The sequence below is a fragment of the Ahaetulla prasina genome, chromosome 2 (genome assembly GCF_028640845.1).
Source record: "Ahaetulla prasina isolate Xishuangbanna chromosome 2, ASM2864084v1, whole genome shotgun sequence".
NCBI classification, from domain to species: domain Eukaryota; kingdom Metazoa; phylum Chordata; class Lepidosauria; order Squamata; family Colubridae; genus Ahaetulla; species Ahaetulla prasina.
The window spans coordinates 194416756-194444633 of record NC_080540.1 but is presented as its reverse complement, the minus strand read 5'-3'; the positions used below and the strand labels follow the sequence as shown (position 1 = coordinate 194444633).

General features: G+C 36.1%; 1 protein-coding gene across 15 annotated transcripts; it reads right to left on the bottom strand.

The window, feature by feature from the left end:
• Positions 1-251: 251 nt before the first annotated feature.
• CASP2 (caspase 2) lies at positions 252-27878 on the bottom strand. Of its 15 annotated transcripts, none has more exons than XM_058169193.1 (13): positions 27387-27586; positions 26323-26394; positions 26144-26214; positions 24975-25142; positions 19633-19800; positions 17845-17926; positions 13351-13448; positions 12273-12455; positions 11652-11780; positions 11183-11273; positions 2836-2985; positions 2618-2727; positions 252-1879 (listed from the first exon to the last, which is right to left on the bottom strand). In XM_058169193.1, exons 4-13 carry the CDS (start codon positions 25122-25124, stop codon positions 1745-1747), a joined length of 1296 nt encoding a protein of 431 aa, XP_058025176.1. In that variant the 5' UTR covers positions 25125-25142; positions 26144-26214; positions 26323-26394; positions 27387-27586; the 3' UTR covers positions 252-1744. The 15 variants fall into 15 exon arrangements, 13 of the variants coding, with proteins under 13 accessions (XP_058025176.1, XP_058025174.1, XP_058025182.1 ...); XM_058169191.1 differs by having other exon boundaries at positions 24975-25125; XR_009153452.1 differs by lacking the exons at positions 252-1879; positions 2618-2727 and adding exons at positions 9382-9486; positions 11038-11092 and having other exon boundaries at positions 2848-2985; positions 24975-25125; positions 27387-27589.

The window sequence follows — 27878 nt, the reverse complement described above, 5'->3', positions numbered from 1 at the left end:
CTTTCTGATTTAATTTCAAGGATACCTATCAGGAATACTTCCAAATATATTAAATGTGCAGAATTCTCAATGCTGATCTTTTTTTAAAAAAATTGTAGCATTAACCTTTTCTTTTTTAAAAAAATTGCAGTATTAACCTTTTCTTATCCTATCATTGTTTAACAGTAGCTTCAAGAATATGATGTTACAGGTTTGCAGGAAAAGTCTAGATGTAATTCTCAGAAGTGAAAGGAAAAAAAGAGGCACAGAAGTAGGAAAATGAGATTACTTTTTATTTTGGCATATATCAAAGCAATTTATATACAATATATAGGCAGTGATTTAAAAACTTGTCACTTTGGTTGCAGAAACACTTTTTTTAAAAAATAAAAAAATAAGTTTTTCTTAAAAAGAGCACAAAATATTCTAAATGTATTTTCAAAAGTCTCAATTTAAATAAAGGAAAGATAGCTATTTCTCAAGCACTGCAGCAAGTCCAGGGGCTACCAATCTAATTACTGGAGCAACTGAGTGCCTGGATTGTTACGTTACTAAAGAGTATATTCACACATATCAAGAAAACTTGATATGCGTCTTCTTGTCCTTTACTTCCAAAGGCCACTGGAAAGTCAAAGACATGATAGGTCCTACCCAAGGGGCCATTTACAGTAGTAGATCTAGATTCTGAAAAATGATGGCATTAAAGTCTTCCTCTCTACTTTCTATCCTGTGCCTATCCAGGCATCCTTACAAGCAGAAGAGCAAAATATTTCCTGTTCTACATTAAAAGAACAGGCAATCAGAACAGGATAACGGTAGGTTAATCCATGGCAGCATACAGTACTTATGTTGTCTAGTGAAGTCTTCAGTATAACTTCAAATCAGCATTAGATAAACAGGTAGTATTATGCACAATGGAAATATTATGAACACTCTGAATCACAAGCTAAAGCTATTACATTTTAGAAACATAGAGTTTTATGTAACCAGAAGTATCTTGGAGAATGAAAAATCACTGTGATTATTTCCAAGTCCTGCTCTCAATTTTCTACAATAATGATCAAATTTCACTGTAGGAAATATTGTAACCAGCAAGCATATATTAAAATTTTTGTAACAAAAACTAGTGACTTAAGTGATTGCTTGAATATCTATACGCATAAAGCAACGTTAGTACTGGCCTGCCATTCTAACTTGGCCTTCATAGTCTGCAAAGCCTTCATTTTTAGAGTTAAGATTCCCTTTCAAGGCTACTGCTGTGGGCAACCAAACATCAATTCAAATTAAAAAAGAATTCAACATGTAACTTTTAAAAAATGTTTTATCTCTTTTCCTTTAAAAAAATAATTACATTCTTTTTTCAAACTCACTTTTTCTACAAACACTCACATAAAATCATTAAAGTGCTCCCCATCGATCTGTTTTTAGCACATGGGGAGAAAAACCCCAGAACAATGGCCAAATCTTACTCTAAAGAGTAATTTTAGCAAACTCTGCAAACAGCGTAAGAAAATTGGCATGGCCAGGCATTATTTACTTACAGGTTATAGCTTAGGATATCTCAGGTTTAAAAAACAAATAAACAAACACGAAAGCAAATAGCATATGCCATAGCTCATCAAATTTTCACTGTCATACAAAGTTTTAACTCATCTTACAGCCGTGAAGGAAGGTACTGTAGATGATAACATAAATATAGTTGAAGTATTTCATGTATACTGAAGAGGAACAGGAAAAGGATTCCATTGGCAAAAGGACAATAGAATTAATTCTCAGCAACTATCCCTGGAAATAGGTAAAGATCTTGGCAGAGAGTGCTACAGTACTCTGACATCTCCTTACAACGATGAAACTCTGTGCCAGGGGCATGGCCTTCACGGTGTTTGATCAATCTGTTCACCTGCAAGACAGAATGTAACGAAAGATTATCTAAAAACGTACACAGCTGCAAAAAAAAGAAAATGTACTTTGTTTCACACCCATTACATTGTGTCTCAGAAATTCTGCCGGACCATTTTGGGTGTGCTGCAAAACTGGGCCAAAGAACAGCTTGATTATTTTAGGTTTTGGCTGAGATAAAATTCAGTGGGGAATACAGTAAGTATTGTGCACCTTTTCCTCTGCACCTTCTATGCTTTGACAGACTTATCTCTCCAGCATCCTCTTTTGCTATGTCTCTTATCTTGCTCTTGAAGTCAAGGACATCAGCAACAATTATAGCTAGATTGGGGGAGCAACATACTCACCCTATCTTTCCAGGACTTTCCTTTCCATACCTTCCTTAGTTACCATGGCTGATATCCTTGACTTTAAGAGCAGATAAAGAAAGAAAAGCTCTGAGAAGGTAAGAGGACAGAAAGGCAGACCAGTTGGATATGCTACCTTTAAAGCGATGGGACGCTGGCAGTGGTAGTGATTATCCAAACAGCATTTCCCACTCCATACTCTCTCCTCAGTGCCTTCCTTCCCCCTACCTGTCATCCCCCTTCTCATACTGCTATCTGGAACACAAGTGTTTTGATTCATGTATGGACTATTAGAGACTAGTTGGGTTTTTTTTTTCTGCATATCCTTAGTGCAAACTACTTTAAATTTAGATAGAACATAAAAAGAAATGAAGCATAGTATCCCTGCCCACCTTGACTAGCATGTCAGCCACATGCGTGTTTCTGGCATCCTCAGCAAACACAGAAGTGAGAGCTTCTATATACCATGATCCACGTTTGGTATTTCTCATAGCAGCTGTACCTATAAAAAAAGCAAACCCAATTAAAGGGGAAAGAAATAGAAATACCTTAGCTGCATAACAGGAGAAATAATGTGATAATATGACAGCACTTGTATTATCTAAAATACCTTTCAGGCAGGCATATCCACAGATCATATCAGAGCAGGTGGGGAGGCGTAATTTAGGATTTTCCTTCTTGTTGGCATCACTCTCTTCACAACCAGGAGAATTGGCTCGGTCATTCCCATCTATCTGATCCACTCCCCGGTCTGTCTCATCTAAGAGAAAAAAGATCAGAAGATCAAACCCATGCAGCTCTATTATATATCTTTGTTAAATGACATGCATACTCATTTAATCCTCCATTAAATGAGTATGCATTTCTTAGATACAGACTTTCATATATGTATTCACTAGTCGTCCTGGTGTCGCAATGGTTAGAATGCAATATTGCAGGCAAACTCTGCCTGCAGCCAGGAGTTTGATCCTGACAGGCTTCAAGACTGACTCATCCTTCCATGGTCAGTAAACTGAAGACCCAGATTTTGGGGGGCAGTACGCTGACATTGTAAACCGCCCAGAGTGCTGTAAAGCACTATGGAGCAGTATATAAGTCTAGGTGCTATTGCTGTGTGCGATATAAACCAACTTTTCTTAAAACAGACCTCTTATTAAAGGTAAAGGTAAAGGTTCCCCTTGCATATATATGCTAGTTGTTCCCGACTCTAGGGGTGGTGCTCATCTCCGTTACAAAACAGAAGAGCCAGTGCTGTCCCAAGACGTCTCCGTGATCATGTGGCCAGCATGATTAAACCCCAAAGGCGCACGGAACGCTGTTACCTTCCCACCAAAGGTGGTTCCTATTTTTCTACTTGCATTTTTTACATGCTTTCAAACTGCTAGGTTGACAGAAGCTGGGACAGGTAATGGGAGCTCACCCCGTTACGCAGCACTAGGGATTCGAACCGCTGAACTGCCGACCTTTCGATCGACAAGCTCAGCATCTTAGCCACTGAGCCACCGCGTCCCCTAGCCTTCTTATTAACCTTATATAGCATTCACAAGCACAGAAATACAATGTAGATAAGATTAAAAGTATATGCAACAAAAATAAAAGTAAAGAAGAGATATGACTGGTAAATTGCAGTCCTTTAGTTTACTTAGGATATTTTCTATCAGAAGCTTTTGTTGGAAGTTAAGAGATTGGCTAGAAAAGGGAAGCCACCTACTGGAGAGACAGGCTGGCTTTAGGGAGAGGTCAATCCATGACTGATCAGTGCTTGCAACATCTAATCAAGAGGTACTCTACACACTACAGGGTTTGCTCTATGAATTTTCTCATGACTTAAGTCCACGCTTGACTCTATGATTTGAGTTAAACTCTGAGAAAAACCAAAAGCCTCCCCAGTTAATTAATAATTTTTGTTTCTTAGTCATGATCTTCACAATAGCAGATCCCTGAAAGTCAGATGCAACCCTTAAGGCCATTTATCAAGTACCGTTCTAACTCAGAAGGGTATTAAACATAATTGTCCCATTCCTCCTGCATAGCTTTTTTCTGCTCTGCCCAGATGATGTAAGAATCCTTTCTAGAACCCCAATGGGACTTACTTGTGTCTTGGTAACCCTGGTATATAAACAGGACTATCATTGAGCAGGTCTCATATTTTAAATATCTGGGCATAGTCTCTCAAACTCGGGTACCCAGAATGCTCATGGAAGCTATTTTGCCCAAAATGAGCAAGCATTTTGTTGCCACTGGGAATTTTTTATTTTTAAATAAAGAAGGATATTGTAGCTCCAACTACCGGTAGCTAAAGTTGGTACAATTTATAGAGAAGAGGATATTTGTAACTCAGAGTTGGAACTATGAGGTTCTTGATGCTCTCTGAGCTTGATGGATTTCTTGCAGACATTTCATTACCAAACTAGGTAACATCATCAGTGCTAGAAGACAGTGGGATTTGCTCTCGTTTTATATACTAGTGGCTTGCCCTGTCAGTATTGGTGGGAATGATCCTGGTGGTTCCCTGTTTACTGTTAGCTTGTTTGTCGGTGCTGGTACCGCAGTCAGTACATCAATCAAGGAACTACCAATGCAGACAAATAAGTTAACACAATGCCTAATCAAGGAACTACCAAGACCCCTCTCACCAACACTGACAGGGCAAGCCACTGGTATATACAATGAAAGCAAACGCCATTCTCTTGTAGCACTGATGTTATCTAGTTTGGTAATAAAACGTGTCACAAAACCACCAAGTTCAGAAAGCACCAAGGATCTCACATTTGTGGTGATCAGTGGAATTCATTTTCCAACACTGTACTTGTGGACCTTGTCCAGTTTAATGCTGGGAGATGAACCTTAAACTAAAGCAATTTTACTGAAGACACCAACATTAATTACTCTTCTCTATCACTTATTCTCCCTAGGCCAGTGATCCCCAACCTTTACAGCTTGGTGGCCCAATGGGGGGAGAACCGGCCCATGCAAGCAGAGGGCTGCTACACCTGTACATGCGTCGACCTGCCACTTATGCAAGTCAATGCGCATGTGCACTGGCCAGTTGCTTTTGCAGCCCAGTCTCAAACAGGCTATGGCTTGGTAGTGGGTCACAGCCCGGGGGTTGGGGACTCCTGCCTTAGGCTATGAACAAGTCAAAACCATTAATAGGCAGTATACAATGGATATTGGGTGCCAATCTGATTTAAATGCATCACTTTTTTTAAAAAAATCATGAAAGTCTAAAGGGCACAGTAAAACTCAGTACTTAGTTTTTTCTCATAGAAGGGCTTTTATTTTGGCTCAGTGCAATACTTTCCCTTCAACTGAACTTGACGGAAGATCTTTCCAGAACAACTGTGGCCTTGTGATGATGGACAAGTTAAAACTATTAAACATAACCTTCTCTACTGCTCATTCAACGGTGTTCGCAGTATTGATATTCTTTATTCTCTAAATTGCCAAGCCATACAGATCAATTTTATATTTCTTGATTACTTTCTGAGTATCTCCTATAATACTGCACCAGCAGTAAGATTGGGCAAGAACTGATTAATGCTACATCTGTATTTTTACTCCAATTTTTTATTTTTAGTTTTGCAGTCTCTAATGCTGTAAACTTTTTCAGTATCATCTTACTATACAAACTACAATTGTCTTAATTTTAATTGAGCATTATTTTCAGCTGTAAAAACATGAAATCTTACTCACTGGAATTCAGTCATTTCATCTTATACACACCAGTTATCTTAAAACTATAAGCTATTAATTTTGCAGCTAGTTCTGTAATTTTTAACATTTTCACTTTATGCTAGACTTAAACATCCTGTTGTATTGTCAGAACCAGCCATCATAGATCAGGTTGTAATAATGGGAATTCTGAAGGCACCATATATTCCTAATATAGTATGAACTACATGGAGAGGAGCCTACAGGCTACCTTAAAATTACCAATAAAACTGCTGCCAACCTCCCTCCATACTTATTGTATCCAATTTCCAACAGTTAAAGAAAGGTCACCAGTGTTTCTAATACACTCTTTGTGGTTGCTATTTCCAAGACAGCATTAGGAATTTTCAGCTGTGGGAAACCCTCTATACTTATTTTTTTTAAAAAGAATATATGAAGGGAAAATTTTCCAATCAGTATGGCGCTGGTTAAAGAATGTACACATGCATGAAATCCTACATACAGGCTTTTTACAAATAAGCTAAGAATACAACTGGAATTAAAAATAAAAGTTTTCAATACTGCTCAGATTTATTATTGCATCATGTATGCTGAGAATTCAGTTTTGAGTATGTATACAGAAATACTTAAAACAGTCCAGAGCACTTCAATCACCTGTTTTCAAGAGTATACGTAACTAGATATATGTATCATCATAAATGCCATTATCTCCTTTAATACTCATCTAACAACCTGTCAGTTTAAGCATTTATTTTAAATATTGTTTTAATAGTTTTAAATACCAATAGTTATTAATGTATGGTACACTTTAAAGACATCATAGGCATTCTTGAAAAATGAAAAGGTAAGCTTTTGAGGGCTCTAAAATTGGAGGCAGGATTTAAAAAAATTATTTTTCTATTTATGGAAAATATATCAAAGCGAGAAAAATGAGGGGGAATAGCTGATTTATAACCATAACTTTCATCAGAGGTTTCAAATATTAAGTCTTTCTTATAGTCTTTGCTCCACACAAGTGATTTTTTAAACTAAGTAACCATATTTTCAAGAGCTTCGGATGGAGAGAAAACTTATACTCGGTATACCTTTATATTTCCTTTCTTTTAATTATTCTTTCAGCAAATCCAAATTCAGCTAATTCTGCTCCAAAAATCTTTCCTTTTCTATTCAGTCCAGACAAGTGTTCATTTTACTAATAGTGTAAGTTCCTCCCCCACCCCAAAAAATGGTTATTAGGCTATTAGGTTATTTTCAAAGCTAGTTTTATCATTATTTACTTCCATTTTATCTTGGGGCGGGTTTTTCTTGCCCATTGTTCTTGTTGCATGCTAAGTATTAATAAGGCTATACATACAGCTGGACCCACAGTGCCAAGTGTTTTGAAATTGCTTTAGGCACATATTATTAAATTGTATACTTACCCTATTGCTATTTATATTTAATATAATCAGTTTGAAACCAGTTCATAATGGTGAAATCATAAGATGCCCCTAGAGAAAGTAAGGAGCTGTTGCTGACCTTTGCTATTCTTAACTAAATTAACCTTCCTTCTTTTCCCTTTCCCTTTAAAATGAAATAAATCCAAGCATTCAGTATTTACTGGCAGCAAGACTGTAGAATAGACATAACCACTCCATTCCAGCTGCAAGGTTACTAAACAGCAGGAGCCAGTCCACACCTACTGGGAAGGAAACAGCAGCTAGTGGACAGATGAACGCCTCGCAGTAGGAGTTGCAATATTGAAGCAGCAGCAGTGTGCTATGGAAGATTGGATCAAAGTAGGACAAGCAAGAAGCCTCCATGCATTTAGACAATGTAACAATATGGTAATCAAAATAAGTATCAAATATCAGGTTTGCATAATGACATAAAGTCGTTCTTTATTTTATAGTTTTAGTAACATAAAGCTAAACAGACCAGCTAACACAGTTTCTAAGTCAAATGTTTAATTTCTTGGAGATGAATTCACATGTACATGTGTACAAGCTAGGTTATAAAAAAAATCTTGATTTCTCCCCCCCCCCCCTTTGGTACACGAGCAAATAAACTGTTTAAATAAAATAAATTTCCATAATGAATGTCAGAGAAAAGGAACATAGATCCTTTGTGTGTTTCTTCTAAGGCCTTCCATTTCAACCTTAACCCTAATCGAAGAAACTGAGGCTATGTTCACAAATCATGCTATAGCATAAAGTCGTTTGGAAGATTCTAGCTTAGCACAAGATGTTCATCTAATTACTCTGGCTTCTGAGTCATAGTTTACGGCTTAGCACACTATGCAAGTCTACTTTCCTGACTTCTGTTACAAGTTCAAGCCATTAAGTGATTTAGGGTTTGGCTTGGGCTATCTTTCTGTACATTATTTCCAACTAAATTAAAAGATTAGCCCTGAGTTTATTTACTCATGTTGTCCTAGCTAAATTTCTTGATCCAGTTTATTATTCACTGAAAAACATTAACACAGGTGATGTAAAAAGGAAAAACAGACTAAAATAGTCAACTTTAAAGTGCAAATTAACAAATTAAATTAAAATTGGGTCAAAGAAACAAATGTAAATTCTACTTGCTTTACTACACCCCAAAATTATCTTCAGGATAATCCGCAGAGGCATTTTTGAACAACATATTTTATAAGCCTCTTCAATTTTTATAATTATACCAAATAAATAATTTTGAAATGTTTAAAGTAACCTGTTTAGTCAGAGTGCTTGATTTCCCAGTGTAAGGATATGATGAGGTCCTTTTTTACTTATACCCTTGGTCATTTCCTAAATACTTCTAGAGAGATTTCAGAAAATATTCATGCTAATATGAATCCTGGCATCAATGGGTTTAGATCTGTATTTGAAAGCAAGACAGTGCATAAAGCTGCTATAAATAACTGAAGGATTCTCTTTAATAACGTATTTTATCCACAAAGTATAGTATGCTTTTTGGCATTATCAGAAGTCTGAACTGTTTCATATGGCTTTTAATTCACAGCTTATTGCTATTAACAGACACCACAGAGAATTTGGTATTCATGTATTTTATGTACTGGCTTTATTATTTTTAATAGAGATACTGCAACCTCTAGGAGTTGTGCGGTAATGCAGCAGTACCAAAATACTGTAAAATACTACAATAATAAAAAAATATCATTTATTTAACCACAAACTAGTGCATAGCCCAAGGGATTTGCATCCAGTTCACGGTTGTTCTGTGCAAGGCACACACTGGATTCCTGCTTTCTCTGATGAAATATCCCTGGTTTTAGCGGTAAATTCCACTTAGTTATGATTTGTAGCACTTGAATTTCAACACAAAAGGGAATATAATAATTATGTTACAAATTAGTTCAAATGTTTATGCAACAGATAGATATTATGAAACTTTGTGTGCCTTAAATAAACTTTGCTTAAGTTTAACAGGTTTATTTTATCAAGAAGTGTTATTGTAATACCAAAGTTTTCTTTACACATACCTCAAAAGCATATATTACCTTAAACAAGGTGTCTGCAGCCCTGGCATAGTAATAGAACACTAGCTCTATTCTGGTTTTGCACATCAGAGCAGCATCGGTATTCTCCTAAGATCTGAAACTTGGCTAAAAAAAATAAATTTAAATTTAAGGACCATTTAAGTGCCCTGTTAAAAAGGTCCAATCAGTTTTTCAAACTTTATTCCCTATAAAACCCTTTTCAAGCCTAAAATGTATTTCCTACAAAAGGCAAACATTTAAGGCAAGCCTCTGGGGAACTACATAAACAGATTTTCTAGGCGCTGGTTTCTAATTTACTTCACAGAGTTCATCTGTACTGCAGGCATGCTGTCTGAAGGTTCATCAGAGGGAAATAATCTTTAATGCGAAGGGGAGAAACTGCGGCCCTCAAGATATTGCTGAACCCAATTCTCTAGAATCTCAACCTTCATAAGTAGCAATGGGAGCGCTAATGTTGCTGTAGGTATAAAGGATGGAAAAAACAAAGCCTTAGATATGTACTTACGTAAGATGGAGTCAATGCTCTCTACTTGGCTTCATGGAGAAATTTAATATGGCTGCCTAGATGAAGTTAGCTTCATCTCGGCAGCCTTGTTCAGTTTCTCCATGAAGCCAAGTATCCTGCTGACACTACTAACAATTTCTAAATCTGAATCACAGAAGAAAATTTAGACTTATATATTTATTAAAACATTATTCCTTTCCAAGATAACTCTACCCACAGTTAGATAGGGGTCCTAATTTCAAAATATACATCCAGATTCTTTCACCAGAATCATCCTGCCAATACTGGCTTTCTAGGAAAAAGTGATGGTTCCCTACTTTTTTGAGATGAGGGAGTTGAAGTCCAGAAAATCTATTTTACAACAATGGCCTTATTTTATAGAACAGCCTCTTTCCAGAAATTAGGTGCACCAGCTTTTATCTTTCCCTAAGCTGGATAAATTGAAGCCTTTTATAAGACAGCATTTAGGGAATAATTTGGCATTATGACGTCTGTTGGCTTATTGGTCCACATTATTCATGTTGATTTTATTTTTCACTTTGGATGTTTTTACTTAAAATCCCGGGAATTCTTTAAGATTATGTTTGTGTTTAGGAACCAAAACATTTCCTACAAATTCTAATCAGCTGAAATATCTGCTGAATCATCCCCAGCCCTTACATCAGTTATAATCCTTTGATTATAATATAATCTGGCTAAAATCAGTCTTACATTCTATATCCTTTTTTTCTTACATTCCTATAACTTGTTTAGATTCAAGGAGCTTTGATTAGAAGTGACATGTTTTAAGATGTCTCTGGATCTTAACAGTATTTTAAATTCAGCTGCTCCCCCATGCATCTGAATCAAACAAAAATGCAAAATAGCAAACTTTTTCAAACTATTCATAATGTTTTACACAAGGTGATCTCAGATTATTATTTATTCAATCTATCAAAGTTCAGCACAGGTAGGAAACACCAGAGTCCAGGCCAAAGAGAGAAAGAGAGAAAGTTCCAGCACACAATCTCACTGGAGTGCGGTTAGTAGGGCTAAGCGCCCCCCATATACATGCAAGAAGTGGAGATTACAAATCTCCTTCTTCTTTTTTCCATGTTACTGTAAGGTCTGCAAGTTGCTGACCAAAGCCATGCACAGCGAGAACCACTTACAGAGAGAAGTAGTGGCAACAGCAAGGCAGGGAGGTGAAATGGGTTCCGCTTATACCTGAGAGAAGTAAAGAGGAGAGGTGAGCACAAGCGTGCACAAAGGGGAATGTTTGTCGTGAATCACAGGTCACCCTCCCCAGTCACTTACCTCCCCGACACGCCTGGATGAAGAACATTTTAGGCTTATTTTGAAGACTAGGACAATTTGCATTGTCAAAAAGACTGAAAATTTCCTGCAGCTGGAAAAGGAACAAGAAGAAAAGGTAACTGAGTGTTTTAAAAGGAAATTGTTAAGTTGATTCTTATCATTTTACATTTTTTATTTTATTACTTTAATATTTTACTGTATACTGATTCGAAGAATATAAAGGCTGCCCTATTTTTTAGTTATTACAATGCAAGCATAGTATCTACTCTGCCCAGTTTTTCCCCCTCCATTTGTCTCCCCTTCACCAAAATGAAGGGGAGACATTCCATTCTACTTTAAGGCAGAATCTCATAAGAGCAGCTAGAGCTGTTTAAGGCTTGACTATTTCCATGATAGCCAGTCTGATCCTCAGATTCCCTGCATGATCACATTCTGAAACAAAGAAGGGATCTGCATATGACTGAGTTACCTGAAGTAGCTTCCCATCCACTCCGTAGACTCCACCCTCTCTGCCATGCGAAAGAAGTGATACTATGCAGGAGTCTACGTTTTGGTGAACTGGATGCTTGGAAAAAATTTCCAACTGTTCTTTCATTTCCTGAGGACAAAAAATTATCCCTAATCAGCAATCTCTTGAACCATATAGGCAAACAAAATTGGAAATTAGAGGAAATAACCGCCAAGCAACATGATAACTAGGAGATAAAGGATTCAGGAATGATCAAAATTGAAAACGTATGAGCATAGTTTCTAAAAGTGCTCATGATGCTATATCATTTTTAATCAAAAGACTCCAAGGAAATTTTAATTTTTTAAATTTAAATCTGAAAATCTTTGTTAATGATTCAAATATATATTTATATGGAAATAAAGAAATAAAGTTGTGATAATGAAACAATCAAGAAATGAAAGTCAAAAACAGTATTATAGATAATTAATTTTAAAATTTTAAAATATAAAAAGGAATTCTAAGAAGGTATGTTTACTCTAATATAATCTAGATGCCATCTTAAAAACAGCCAATTCTGGAAAATAAATTCCATGAAACATATGCAAACACTTGTCACAACTGTCACATTTTTCAACTTACCTGTGCAGTCTGATCATGTTTTACAACCACCTGGTATCCAAGATGCTTGAATAGTATATCTAGAGCAGCATTGTCTACTTTTCCTCCAGACCGCAACTCTAGATCAGTCTCACTCTCACTGCTGAAATTCACATTGCTAAGGATAAGAGCCAGGCCTCGTGGGTGAGATTTCAACTTGTACGCCTATTAAACACAGATTTTATATATATAAACCTCAGAAAACATATATATATATATATATATATATATATATATATATGTATGTATGTATGTATGTATGTATATGTATATATATGTATGTATGTATGTTACACACACACACACACACACACACACACAGAGAGAGAGAGAGAGAGAGAGAGAGAGAGATAGCTTCGAAAATATACCACTCTCTCTAGCAGGGGTCAAAGCAAGTCAAAATAGTTCATATTTCCAGACTGTACAAAACTATTTAAAAAAAAAAAAACAAATACCTGTAATTTTCAATACATGGAAATAAATAGTCCATGTTTAACCTTAACGGGAAATAGAGTTTGGATATGATTGTGTACTCATTTAGGTCTGGAGTAAGATTTGTTAAAGAGGATCAGTATAACTGTTTATTTTTATATTTGATCTTAGTTAAAGCAATTGCTGACAATTTACTTTTGCAAAATTATGTTGAAAGAACATGCGGGAGAACCCCCAATGCTTTTATTCAAAAGCTCATTATCTATAAAAAAGCCTTCCAAGTCTTCTAGTGATTATTTTTTTTCAGCTTGCAGAACTTTTGAGGGAACAATGGCAATCTGTGGAACAGAGTTTGAGAAACATTCTTCTTGAGTCATCAAATACACAATTAACAGAGTTGGAAAGGACCTTAAAAGTTCTTCTAGGTGGCTCGAGTAGAAGACCCTATCAACCCACACTGATTAACCCTACCTCCCCTCCATTTTTACTCTGATTTTCAGTTATGGGGATACTCAAGTTTTCCACATAGCCCATTTATTTAACTGTTTTCCTGCAAAGAAAAAACTCCTGACATATTAATGCAAAACAGCAAAAGAAATTATCAATGTCCACTTTCCAGTTTACTTACCAAGTGTGCATGTGTGCGATAAAATTCTAGAGTGCATGGTTTCACCTGAGAATAGTGAGGGCCATCTCCATCATCTAATGAATGCTCCATAGGCAGTGCTGCAAACCAAACACCAATATGTAAAGGGGTCAAAAGCAAAGCAAGCCACTGTATAACAGCATGCTTTAGATTTACAATTAGGTGAGAATATTTAAGAAAAAAACTACACAGTATATGCATTTCTTAATCTAAGCATTTTACCTCTATCGAAAGTATTAAAAAATATTCTACAGATAGTCCTCAACTTTCAACCATTTGTTTAGTAACTGTTCAAAGTTAAAGCAGCATTGAAAAAAACTGACAAAATTTCACACTTACATCAGTTGCCACACCCCCATAGTTATAGTCATGTCAAAAAATTCAGACACTTGGCAACTGGCATAGATTCCTGTTGCATCGTCCTGGGGTCATGTGATCACCGGTTGTAACTTTCCCTGCCATTTCCGACAAGCAGTCAATGGGGAAAGCCAGATTCATTTAATGACCAAATGATTCACTTAATAACTATGGCAAAACTGTAAAATGGGGCAAAAACTCACTTAACAACTGACTTGCTTAGCAATAGAAATTTGGAGTTCAATTGTCATAAATCAGGGATTACTTGTACTGTAATGCAATGTTTCTTATTGAAATACTGAAATCTAAGTGCTTCAAATTTAACCATCTCACACTCTATTGGAGTTCCATCAAAAATTATTTCTCAACTGACCTTTCCTTTAAATAACAATAGCCATTTGAACTAATTGAGCTATTTTGAATATCAATAGAGTAAGGTTACCATGGATGAAGTACAAATTGAAAATGTGAAACTTCAACAAAATTTGTGCAGAGTATGAAATATTTTAAAATATTGTATATTATAATATCAGGAAGGGATAGGTCTTCTCATTGGGAGTCATTAATAAAGTCACTGCACCACCTTAGGACAAACTGGTATTTCACCAACACTATCTTTCTCCTCCTTGAGGACGAGACACAAGCAAATCAGACAGAAGTATCGGGCAACAAGGATCAGGATTTGGGGGTGGGGGGGAGGAGAGGAGATCTGTAGTTGGATTCAGCACGAGGGCCCAGTGTTTTCTTCCTTGATTTACGATGGTCTACAGCATTAAACAACTCTAACTCATGTATTCTGAACACATGTATAACTTTTAACATTCTTTAAATAGCTTCATATTCTTTCATTTTCTGCAGTATATATCTATATTATTATTATTATTATTATTATTATTATTATTATTATTATTATTATTATTATTATATTTGTATACCGCCCTTCTCCCAAATTTATATCACAACACGTTAACAACGAAAAATGACTAACAACAGCCAATTAACTTTTGTGAATATGTCTAGGCTACAGTCATAGCCATGGGATATGAATAGTAGACTCATCCAATGAATAATCTATATAATTATTAGCTAGTAAAACAGTTTGCAATTTAAAATCTCAGTGGGATACAGCTAAATCCTGAGCATTAAATTTGGATTATTTTTCATTATTTTTCCATTATTCCTTCAAAAGCTATAATTTTATACAGGATATTGATTTCTGTATATCCTTCAGTCAGGACTCTAGTCTGGGAGTTCCAGAAATAACTCAACCAGGATCGGTATTAAAAGAAAAGGCATGGGCAACAATGTGAAAAGATGTCAATCTCCAAAGTATTTTCTCTTTTTTAAAAAATAATTTATAAAATAATTTAATATTTTATTTTTAAAAAACCATCTTTGAAAGAAACACATTGGAAATCGAATTTTAAAAATTATTCAGATGAATCTAATACCAAAAGAAAAAAGTAAAAGAATGCCTTTCCTCTCTTAGAAATTGCAGGCAAACTTTTTATTCAAAAAATTGCATTAGGCTAGGATGTTTCAGGGACTAAGCCCGAATAATACTTTACTAAATCCCTATCCTTGATTTCAGAATATATGTATTGCATCTCTTTCACTTAGGATATCTTTAAAATATTAAATTATGGGGTTTTTTTCTTTTTGTCAAAGAGCCAGTACACAGTCAATGCCTCTTTGATTTTACAAGCAACCCCAATATCTCTGAGCAAACTCTTTCACAGAACTGCAGCACAGATTAGAGAACCATGAGATTTCAAAATGCTTGAAAGGTCATACCTATCTTGTAAAGTTAAGAGAAAATAATTTATGTAACCAAACAGTAAAAGTAAGTAAGAGTATTAAAAAAAACCACCTAACATTCATTGGTGTATGAGTTTTTATTTATCTATCTGCTAGTGCTATTACATGAACTTTACAGTATGGGGAATATGGTATAAAGCAAAAATTATGTAAGATACTCCCACATCTTACCACCCTCAGACAGAGAAGACCTAAGTACACAGACCACAGGACACAAAGGTCCAGATTTGTTCAAGGAAACAGACTAACACACGGAACTATTTTTCACGGCCTGGAATGAAAATAATAATAAAACTTCCCTGAATATCTCTTGGGTCTATTGCCACTGGCCTTTTAGAAACAAACAGTACTTCATGCTCAATGTTCACATTAAAAATACTGAGACTAAATTTTTTCAGACTTGTTCCTATTAAAAGATTTGGAGCTTTTTTTTCTAATATACTAATTTTAAAAATTATTCAGATGAATCTAATACCAAAAGAAAAAAGTAAAAGAATGCCTTTCCTCTCTTAGAAATTGCAGGCAAACTTTTTATTCAAAAAATTGCATTAGGCTAGGATGTTTCAGGGACTAAGCCCGAATAATACTTTACTAAATCCCTATCCTTGATTTCAGAATATATGTATTGCATCTCTTTCACTTAGGATATCTTTAAAATATTAAATTATGGGGTTTTTTTCTTTTTGTCAAAGAGCCAGTACACAGTCAATGCCTCTTTGATTTTACAAGCAACCCCAATATCTCTGAGCAAACTCTTTCACAGAACTGCAGCACAGATTAGAGAACCATGAGATTTCAAAATGCTTGAAAGGTCATACCTATCTTGTAAAGTTAAGAGAAAATAATTTATGTAACCAAACAGTAAAAGTAAGTAAGAGTATTAAAAAAAACCACCTAACATTCATTGGTGTATGAGTTTTTATTTATCTATCTGCTAGTGCTATTACATGAACTTTACAGTATGGGGAATATGGTATAAAGCAAAAATTATGTAAGATACTCCCACATCTTACCACCCTCAGACAGAGAAGACCTAAGTACACAGACCACAGGACACAAAGGTCCAGATTTGTTCAAGGAAACAGACTAACACACGGAACTATTTTTCACGGCCTGGAATGAAAATAATAATAAAACTTCCCTGAATATCTCTTGGGTCTATTGCCACTGGCCTTTTAGAAATAAACAGTACTTCATGCTCAATGTTCACATTAAAAATACTGAGACTAAATTTTTTCAGACTTGTTCCTATTAAAAGATTTGGAGCTTTTTTTTCTAATATACTAATTTTAAAAATTATTCAGATGAATCTAATACCAAAAGAAAAAAGTAAAAGAATGCCTTTCCTCTCTTAGAAATTGCAGGCAAACTTTTTATTCAAAAAATTGCATTAGGCTAGGATGTTTCAGGGACTAAGCCCGAATAATACTTTACTAAATCCCTATCCTTGATTTCAAAATATATGTATTGCATCTCTTTCACTTAGGATATCTTTAAAATATTAAATTATGGGTTTTTTTTCTTTTTGTCAAAGAGCCAGTACACAGTCAATGCCTCTTTGATTTTACAAGCAACCCCAATATCTCTGAGCAAACTCTTTCACAGAACTGCAGCACAGATTAGGGAACCATGAGATTTCAAAATGCTTGAAAGGTCATACCTATCTTGTAAAGTTAAGAGAAAATAATTTATGTAACCAAACAGTAAAAGTAAGTAAGAGTATTAAAAAAAACCACCTAACATTCATTGGTGTATGAGTTTTTATTTATCTATCTGCTAGTGCTATTACATGAACTTTACAGTATGGGGAATATGGTATAAAGCAAAAATTATGTAAGATACTCCCACATCTTACCACCCTCAGACAGAGAAGACCTAAGTACACAGACCACAGGACACAAAGGTCCAGATTTGTTCAAGGAAACAGACTAACACACGGAACTATTTTTCACGGCCTGGAATGAAAATAATAAAACTTCCCTGAATATCTCTTGGGTCTATTGCCACTGGCCTTTTAGAAACAAACAGTACTTCATGCTCAATGTTCACATTAAAAATACTGAGACTAAATTTTTTCAGACTTGTTCCTATTAAAAGATTTGGAGCTTTTTTTTCTAATATACTAATTTTAAAAATATTTGACATTTCTAAATTTACAGGCCCAAACTAGTAAATAGATATATTACAAAAATAGCAATTTTTTATTTTACATATTTGTTCTTATGTCAGATTTGGTACATTCTGCTAGTCTATGAAATAATGTCAGTGCTGTGGCAGAGGCAGATTATATTATAAATTTACCATTATTCTGATATAGTCTTTTCTGGGATACACAGGATTCAGGCACTGGAAACGGTAAACTTTGATCATAGCAATGAGGTCGCTGAAAAAGACCAGAAAGAACTATGAAAATATCACAAAATATCACTGTGTTCATCAAATAAAACTTCAGATGAGAGATGGGGACAAAAGATAAAAGAAATTCCACTATTTATGATAGTGCAAATATGTGTACATATGCACAAGGATATAAATTATTCCGTAAAGCCAGTCACTTCACAAAATATAGTCATAGAATGAGCAATAATCAGAAACTATTGATAGTTCTGCCCACAGTACTTACCATGCAATACAGATTCCTATTGAATTAAATTTGACTGCTATACTTCATCATATTCCGTCAACCAGATGCATGCACAATTGTATTTATGTACTGCCTCCTATAATTCTGTAATGACTCAGATCAGAGTTATCTTTGTATAAAAATATATACTCTTAATCTGGATCTTTTTAGTTTTTACAGAATCTCCTCAAAGAACATTTCTAACAAATGCATTTAGATAACACATATTTCATATATGAAGAAAAATGTTATTTTTGTCTTGTTCTTTGTTTTTCAAAAGTTTAAACAAACCACCTAGAGTCAGTGGGAATCAGGCAGTATATAAATGTAATCAATATTTATTTATTTAAATAAAAAAATATTATTATATCTGTTCAAAACCTGGTCACTGCTGCCAATTCTTCAGCTGGTATTGGCCTTCATATGCACCGAAGTAAACCTCCATTTCTGCAGAACAGATATATTCTATTTATTTATTAATTAAATTTATATGCCACCCTTCTCACTGTTGAAGCAACTCTATCAATGTCTTTATGGAGATGTAATGCATAGCGAATGGTCAGTTTTCTTGTTTTTCAGTCCAAACTGTCCAGTTCAGCTTGTGTCCAATTACTATCTGTTCTCAATAACGTGAACAGTAAAGTTGCCGTTCTTTAGCTGGTGTTGTTATTATTAAATTAATATTAATTAGTATTAACTAGTAATAGTAGTACTACTAGACAGTGCTCTCTGACCTGTCCTAACAGAATGAAAAGTGAGAATGCAGGGTTCATGTTCATTCTCTTCAAAAATCTCAAATGGAATTCTCTAAATTTTAAGCAAGTCACTCCAGATTTGGAAAAATACATTACAAGAACTTTACTGAACTTGCTGGTACCTTCCATGTAACTTTAGTTCTGTTCATTGTCAAATCTGTCCTGATAAGGCTGAATAGCTGTAAATATAGATTTATTGCAGAAGAATTCAAAAGTATCCCTACTTTGGGTTATTTTCACTATCTAAAGTAAAGAGTAAAATGCTATTTCTTAAATCTACTAATGATAAATTCATATTAAGCCAATATACAAATAAGAATGGCTGAAATACGGTTCTTTCACTTATAATCTTAAATCACCATAATAAGTTTCAAAATAATTTCTGGTAAATACTTCTCAAATATAAGAAAAATACCTTCACAGCAAGAAGTGTGTGCATACCATTGTACAGTCCTAATGAAATACATCAGTTCTAAAATTTGCTTGCCTGAAGATGCAATGAGATCCAAACCTCTCAATGCTTGTAAAACTATTTATAATGAAAACTAAGCCAAATATCTTCTCTATGAAACATTAGCTTTCTAAGTTTAGGAAGTTTAATACACAGGATCAAAGGGGACTGAAAATATCATACTGGTATTGCATGAAAAAGCAATATGGAGTCATTAATGCTAAATGTGCTCCTTAATTTTATATTTTCTCTTTCCTTACCTTTACAGCCTCAGTCCTATGGCAGGGGATAGTGCTCAAGAGCATTTCTTCCAAGTGCTGTTGTTTAGTTTCTCGTAAAGCTTCACAAAAGGCTGAAAAGGCTTTGGGGCCCCTCTTCGGAAGCAAATTCAATAATTCTATGTTTTGGCTAAAATTTCCAGACTTCGCCTGTATTCATGCAAAAATACATACCATTCAAAGAATATTAAACAGCAGCAATAACAACAAAAATCTATCCAGACCTAGAGGATATTATCACTACATTTGCCATCAAAACATTGCTTGCAATGATGAAATTTTGACAAAGTTAATTTATTATAGATGGCCATGGTCAGCCAGATATTTAAACTGGATTTTGCATTTTTATCACCTATCAAATCTTTCCCAAAAACCTGGGTTAGGCAGATGATGTTGTTTGATGGTGTTAAATATATGGTTGTTATAGCTAAAGTCACAGTCTAAGACTTAACAATAGAAGTTATAACGGCCTAAGAATGATTAAGATAGTCTCTATATAGGCAGTTACAAAGCAGGGTAGTATTTATTATTACGTTAGGTTGCAGTCAGTCATATGTTTAGACTGGATTTGGCATTTTTATCCGACTATCAAGTCCCTCCAAAGGATATGAAGTAGGCAAATTTTGTTTGATGGTAGTGATTATTAATGTTGCTGTTGTTAGTAGTAGTAATAGTAGGCAGATTTTGTTTGATGGTGATTATATTATTATTACTGATTTAATCTTCAACTTAATCATTGCACAATCAGCCAGATTTCAGACTGGATTTGGCATTTTTGTCTACCTATCGAGTCCTTATCAAGGATAGACAGATCTTGGTGTTACAATTACCATCGCAGGATGGAAGCTACTCCCAATAAAGCCACCTTTACAATTTTGCAATTGACTGATGGCAAATTTGTCAATGCTAGTGGTATTCAAGTGGTGCTCCAGTTGTTTTGGGATTGCATCCAAAGCGCCTATTACTATTGGTATTACCCTTGCTTGCCTTTGCCACAGTCGTTCTACTTCTATTTATAGGTCTTTGTATTTAGATAAAATTCTTTAGATAGAATTCTTTATTGGCCAAGTGTAATTAGACACACAAGGAATTTGTCTTGATGCATACACTCTCAGTGTACATAAAAGAAAAGATACATTCGTCAACAATCATAAGGTACAACACTTAATAACAGTCATAGGGAACAAATAAGCAATCAAATCATATTAGGAAACAGTCAATATAAATCTTAAGGATACCAGCAACAAGGTTACAGTCATACAGTCATAAGTGGGGGGAGATGGGTGTTAGGAACTATGAGAAGATTAACAGTAATGCAGACTTAGTAACTAGTTTGATAGTGTTGAGGGAACTATTTGTTTAGCAGAGTGATGGCATTTGGGAAAAAACTGTTCTTATGTCTAGTTGTTCTGGTGTGCAGTGCTCTATAGCGTCGTTTTGAGGGTAGGAGTTGAAATAGTTTATGTTCAGAATGTGAGGGGTCTGTAAATATTTTCACAGCCCTCTTTTTGACTCGTGCAGTATACAGGTCCTCAATGGAAGGCAGGTTACTAGTAATTGTTATTTCTGCAGTTCTAATTATCCTTTGAAGTCTGTGCCTGTCTTGTTGGGTTGCACAACCAATTTTGTTATCTTCTCCAGTTTTGTCTCTTCTATTCTGCTGTTTCCACATCCACTATGCAGACTTTTTTTGTCTTTCTTATTGACAATTGTTACGTCTGGGATGTCATGTGAAAGTGCTTGTCTGTTTGAATTCTAAAGTCCTACAGCAACTTCATTTTCTTTGACTTTCTCTATTTTATGGTTCCACCACTTCTTGCCTGCAGGCAAATGATATTTCTTGTAGATCTTCCAATGTACCATTGTTGTTACTTTGTCATGCTGTTGTCTGTAGTGAGTCTGGGCAATCTTCTTACAGCAGCTTATCTGGTGGTCCACTGTTTCTTCAGTTGGTTGCATAGGCAGCATTTACTGTCTGTTGTCGTCTTCTCAATTCTGGCTTTGTATGTATTTGTCCTTAAGGTGTGGTCTTGTGCAGCCAGAATTAGTTCCTCGGTCTCTTTCTTAAATTTTCCTGCTCTTAATCATTTCCAGATCTTGTTATCTGCTTTTCCTGGTTTTTTTTTTTTTAATGTACTGGCCATGTAATGCTTTGCCTTTTCATGCTTCCATTCTATTTTTCATTTGGTCTTTCTTGTAGGCCAGTTTGGTCTCTCCAAAAGTCAGTAAGCCTTCCTGGTGTACTAATTTTAGTGCATCTTCTTCACTGCTTTTAGATATTCTTCCAAAGCCCTTTTTTCGTCTTCAACCATCTGATGTACTTGCAACAATTCATGCCCACCTATTTGCCTTGGTAGATAGAGTCTGTCAATGTCACTACGAGGATGAAGGGCATGATTCATTGTCATTGTTTTTCTGACCTTCCTATCCATTGTTTTTAGTTCTGCTTGAGTCCAGTCCACTATTCTAGGAGTGTATTTAATGACTGGAATTGGCCCAGGTGTTGATTGCCTTGATGGTATTTCATCCATTGAGTTTTAAGATCTTCTTCACTCTCTTGATGTATTCACCGCTAATCTTTTTCTTGACTTCAGTGTGCTTGATGTTGTCAGCACAAATACCCAGGTATTTGTGGTATTCATCTATACCCAGACTTTTAATGTTATTTTCCGGGGTCATCTTGATTCCTTCATTTTTCACGATTTCTCCTTGTTTGATAGTGAATGTGGCTCATTTGTCCAATCCAAACTTCACTGCAACATCTTGGCTATATATATGGACAGTGTTAAGCAGCTATTCTATTTCAGATAGTGTTTTTCCAAACAGCTTCAGAACCTCCATGTAAAGGAGGAGGGATAGTCTGGCAGATGTTTTTGATTTATTATTGTTGTTGTTATTGTTAATTGTTATTACCCATCCCACCAGGTCAGGTAGGGAAGGCATATCGCAGACACCTTACGTTAAAGAATTTCGACTGGCAGAGTCTAGGAAGAGTATTCTTTGCACCAGCCCTGTGGAATGATCTCCCCACTCTCCTGGCCTTCTGAAAAGGAGTTAAAACATGGCTCTGCACCCTTGCTTGGGGGATCTCAGAACAGCCAGCAGCTGTGCAGCTGGTTGGAGCCCTGAGAACTCTCCCTTCGCATTTTTGATCAATTTGCAAACATCCTTGCTTCTTTTCAAATTCTGATTATATTTCATTTTTAATTCTTATATGCTGGCAGTTTTTTTATTTTGGCAGTAAGGTCTGCTCCTCCTATGGTACTGCTGGATACTACCCACCCATTAGGGCAGTGATAAGATGAGTACAGACCAAACCAAGGTCAGGTGCAGGCAACAAGCCAGTCACTCAAGGTGGTGGGTTTTGGGTTTTTTTTTTGCAACCAATGGATCTATAGCCATCTCTGTCAAAATGCAGACATGATCAGGATGCTGCATTTGATCATGCAATATGACATTTGTCAATCCAAAAAGCAGACACTGTGCCTGTGGGAATAACACTAGGAAGATGATGTTGTGTTATTTTTATATTTTAGCATTTTATTGTATAGCAACCAGAATCCCTCTCTGAGAGCGAGAGTTTATAGTTTACTTTATTGTCATTGCACATGGTACAATGAAATTAAATGCCATCTTCAGTCTACATTATAACTATAAAAATAAAAACACATACATCCTTTACATTCTATATAATTGAAATTGAAAACCCGATATTGCACTATAGCGTAGAATTCAATGTGGTTATTGCCCTGGGAAAGAAGTTGGTTTTCAGCCTATTTGCCCTTGCTTTATTGACCTGTACCGTCTGCCAGATAGTAATAGTTCAAAAAAAGGGTGCCCAGGATGAGATGGCTCTTTAAGAATGTTTTGAACTTTCTTAAGGCAGCGGGAGATATAAAGCTGTTCCAAGGAGGGGAGAGGGTAACCAATGATCCTCTGGGCAATGATGTTGACCCTCTGAAGTGATGTCCTATCTGCCACTGTGCAATTGGCAAACCATACACAGATGTAGTAAGTTAAAATACTCTCTATGGTGCAGAAGGCCACCATTTTGATAGGGATCAAAAAATGTGAAAAATCAATTATTCCATCTAATTATATTTTTGTCAACTCAATACACAGTTTTCATTCATCTTTTTCCTATACTATTTTTTGTCTCACAAAAAGCAACTTAAGTTTTTTGTTCTTCTGTTGAATCATGTTCTATTCACTGAGACTACCTAAACAAGTTTTCTCAGCAAGGTTTTTCAGAGGTGGTTTGCCACTGCCACCTTCCTAGCGCTGAGAGAATGACCAGTCCAAGGTCATCCAGCCGGCTTTGTGCCTAAGGTGAGGCTAGAACTCACAGTCTTCTGATTTCGAGCCTTATGCCTTAACCACTACATCGAACTGGCTTTCAAATATTATATACCAACAAAAACTCACAGGGGATGAGAAATATAAATATAAATATTAAGTATTTATTCTGTTTCCCTGAACATACAATGCTTAAGATAGTAACAATAAAAAACCCTACATAATAATTTTAAAGATTGTCATGCAATTAAGCACACTGACACATAAATAAGTTCAGATCAGATCTCATAAATATAACGTTCTATATAACACAGTTTTTCTTTCTTTTAATAAATAGGAATAGAAATAAATCTTGTTGTTATTGGTGAATTTGTCTCCCAGCTTGATAGTTAGAAAATTATATTGCTTTCCAACATTTACATTCCTACAATATATTGGTCAAATTTTTATCATTCAACACACAGCAAGACAATTGCAATTTAGGAAAAATATGGAATATGAATATTTCAAAAGCATTCCAATAATTTAAGTTACTATGTTTAATGATGCAAATGATTTTAAAAATTAACTTTTGAGAACTACTGAGAAAAGAGGTTCTTACATCAATAGCTATATTTTGATTACTTATGTAAGCACTGCCTGCTAAAACTTATTTGTTCTATTTCCTCTTCTACTACTTACTCTGCAATGTGGCTTGTAAGACAGAAAATTTATCAAGCAAACCTTCTCTTACTATTAGTTTTAGTACTGGTGGACTAAAAGTAAAAAAAAGAGAAATATCTGTTCCACTTATAAAGTATTCCCATTTATATTTAGAAGCAATTCTCACCACAGATAATCAAGCAAAATACTATAAACTTTCATTTCTTCTATAAGGATTTAATTATACCACTATATGCTACCCAGAACTGCTGGTATTAATTCATGAAGAATGTAATGTTAACATTTGAAAGCATAAACAATATGTTAGAGCAAAGGTCACTTGGAATAATTAAAATTAAGCCCAGTTATGATAAAGCCAAACACACCTGTACCATCTCCATCATTGTTTCTGTGATAATATCTTTTTCTATAAGATGTTCCATTAGTTCCTTCAATACTAGTTGACTTGCTAGGGATACGCGGTTCTTTCTGAGAATTTCTTGGTGACATTTCTGCATGCCACATGCACCCAGCATCCTAGAAACAAAACAAATCTAAATGAAAATCTGCTCTTCCCATCTTGCATAATGCTTAAAACTTACAACAAGCACATAAGAGGCAAGTGTTTGAACATTTAATTTAATTAATCATTTTTGTCTAAAATATAATTCCAAACCTAATGGTTATAATAGGGATATTTCCAATTTAAGTTTTAAATATTTAAATTTATCTTTAAGCATTGGAATACACATATAGGTTCTGGCAAAATTACTCAGACCTGCAGTCAAGTCAGGTCAAGGAATTATTGGATGTTGGGACCCGCCAGCAGCCAGCAGAGCTGGCAGCAGATTCGGACAGTGTAGAGGTTGGGGAGAAATGTGGGCCAGTCCTGGAGTCTGGGGAAGGCTCTGACAATGGCCCTGAGTCGGAGGCAGAGAGGGGGCCAAGGCCATCTGGTAGTTCTTTGCTGCCTCCGAAGTCTGACATCAGTGAGGTTTGGAGAAGACTGGCCCCTCCCATAAGACATAAAAAAGAAACGAATGGGATGTGAGCTTTTGCAGGAAGCAATTAGTTCATCTGGCTGATTCAAGATTTGAAACTTCTGTTTGAGACTCTGTGCCAAGTTTGGTCTTGCCCTGCGTCTGGAAATTAGCTCTTTGGTAACGTTCCACGTGAGATAGGTGGGTGTTGATAACCTTCCTCTGAAAGAGGAATCAAGCCTTGCAGACTGTAAATGAAAGTAATTTACAGCCATATGAATTAAAGAGGTTTGCCAGGACTAAGTTTGTGCTGTTTAATTTCTAAGGAAGCCTAGGTCAGAACATTGGACACGTATGAAACCATTCTTGCAGTACAGTAATATACCCAACTAAAAGTCTGTGAACTATACAGACTTTTTTCGATTACTTCTATCACTGTTTTCTATTACTTCTTAATAGGATAATTCTTTTATCTCATCTTAATCACTGAGCTGCTCCAATCAACCAACAGCTACCACACAAGTGCAAATCAGCTACTGAAACATTTCACAGCAAACTCTGTGGTATGTTATTACCTGATAATATTGGACGAATACGTCTACTCAAAAATAGAATGGTGGCTTGAAATGTTGGTCATAGCTTTTTCCTTTCCAAAAAATAATTTTACATTTTGTTATTTAAGTCAGCATCAAATCTACATAGCTTTTGGTTGTTTTTAATGGGGTATTCATTCATACAACAGTGAAAAGCATACCAGAGAGCAGCCAACAACTTCAGGCAAAGAACAAGTTTTCTTCATAGCTTTCCCTTTCCAAATGGGTGATTCCTATTGAAAAGTATATTTAAAAAATGTGTTCTGCTATATTTATGTTTATATACTACCAGTCAACAAAGATAACTCTCAGCAGATACAATATTCTATGTGGACTTAACAATTATACCAGAATTTTTATAAATATCTCACACATTAGCAAGGTACACTTGTTAGTAATATTTAAAAGCTATACCCTCATTTTCGAAATAAACCCTAGCAAGGTAACGAGAGCTATGTCACACCAAATATTTATGAATGATGCATTCATGGCTTTATGTAATCCAGACATGGATCTTGCTGAACTGATTTTCATTTTGCACAGAAAGCATGGAAAACTCCAGTCATATAATAACTGACATCCATGACAGTAATACCACAGATGCATATAACCGGTATTCCGTAATCAGATAAACAGAAAAGAGCTTTAATTTTGTGCAAGGTTCTTTGCACAGAGAGAGAGGGGGAGAAAAAAACTTCCAATGCTCTTCAAGTCCAACTATCTTTTGTAACTATAGAATTTCTAAAGCTGATTTTTTTAAAAAAAATTAGAACACCCCTTCATGCAAATCCCGCCTCCACCCTCTCCTATGCATGAACTTTTTGTAGTCCTCAGGTGACCTCCCAAAGGAAGTCATCCTTTCCTCTCGCTCCACTTGCACTTAAAGAGGGAGAGGAGAAATCCAAGTGATGGGACGGCTTCAAATATCATAGTTAAACCCTGAACACCAAAAGAGTTTCAGAAACTCAACGTGCTCCTCCCACCCAGGCTGAGCCGAAAACAAACGGGCGAGAAAGACAAAAGGCGAGGGGAACCGGGGCAGGCGGGGCGAGGAAAACAGGCAAAGACCCTCGGGAGGAAACCTCAAAGGCCCAAAGTGGCAACTCAGCCCCCAGGAGCAGCCTCGCCCCCCCAAGGCACCGCGCCGCAATTGCAGAGCGGGCGGTCCTTCGGCTCCATTCCCGCAGGCGGGAGGCTTCGCCAGGCACCCTCGATCTAATTCTACCTGCTCCGCTCCCGTCCCTTTGGCGCCGGACCCTGACTAAGAAGCGCGCCGCGGGAGCCACCGCCGAGCAACGCACGGCACGTTCCGGTCTTTTCCCTTTGGCGGCTCCAGCCCTGCTAGGCCCCAGGCGGAAAAGCCATTTCCCGCTCAAATACTTCGCTCTTTAAGCCAGCAGGAAAGGAGGAGGGAAAAAAAACAACAGCATCCTTGGTCACGTGGGCACGCCCTCGCCTCCTGCCCTTTGTGCGCTTGCGCGAGTGGCGGTTTCACACACACACCCCGCCATTTCGCGCGCGCGCGCAGTCCTTTCCTTCCCCAGGACAAAGGGAAAGGGAAAAGATTTCCCCCAGATTTGGATGTGTTGTTTTTTTTTGCAGAGTTCAGGATTTTCACCTGTTCTCGATCCAGGCGGCGGTTATTTTCGCAGTCTTTGGACTTTCTTGCGACTGCGTCCCTTATGAAAAAGATGTCCTTGTGGCTTTCTTGCTGGTC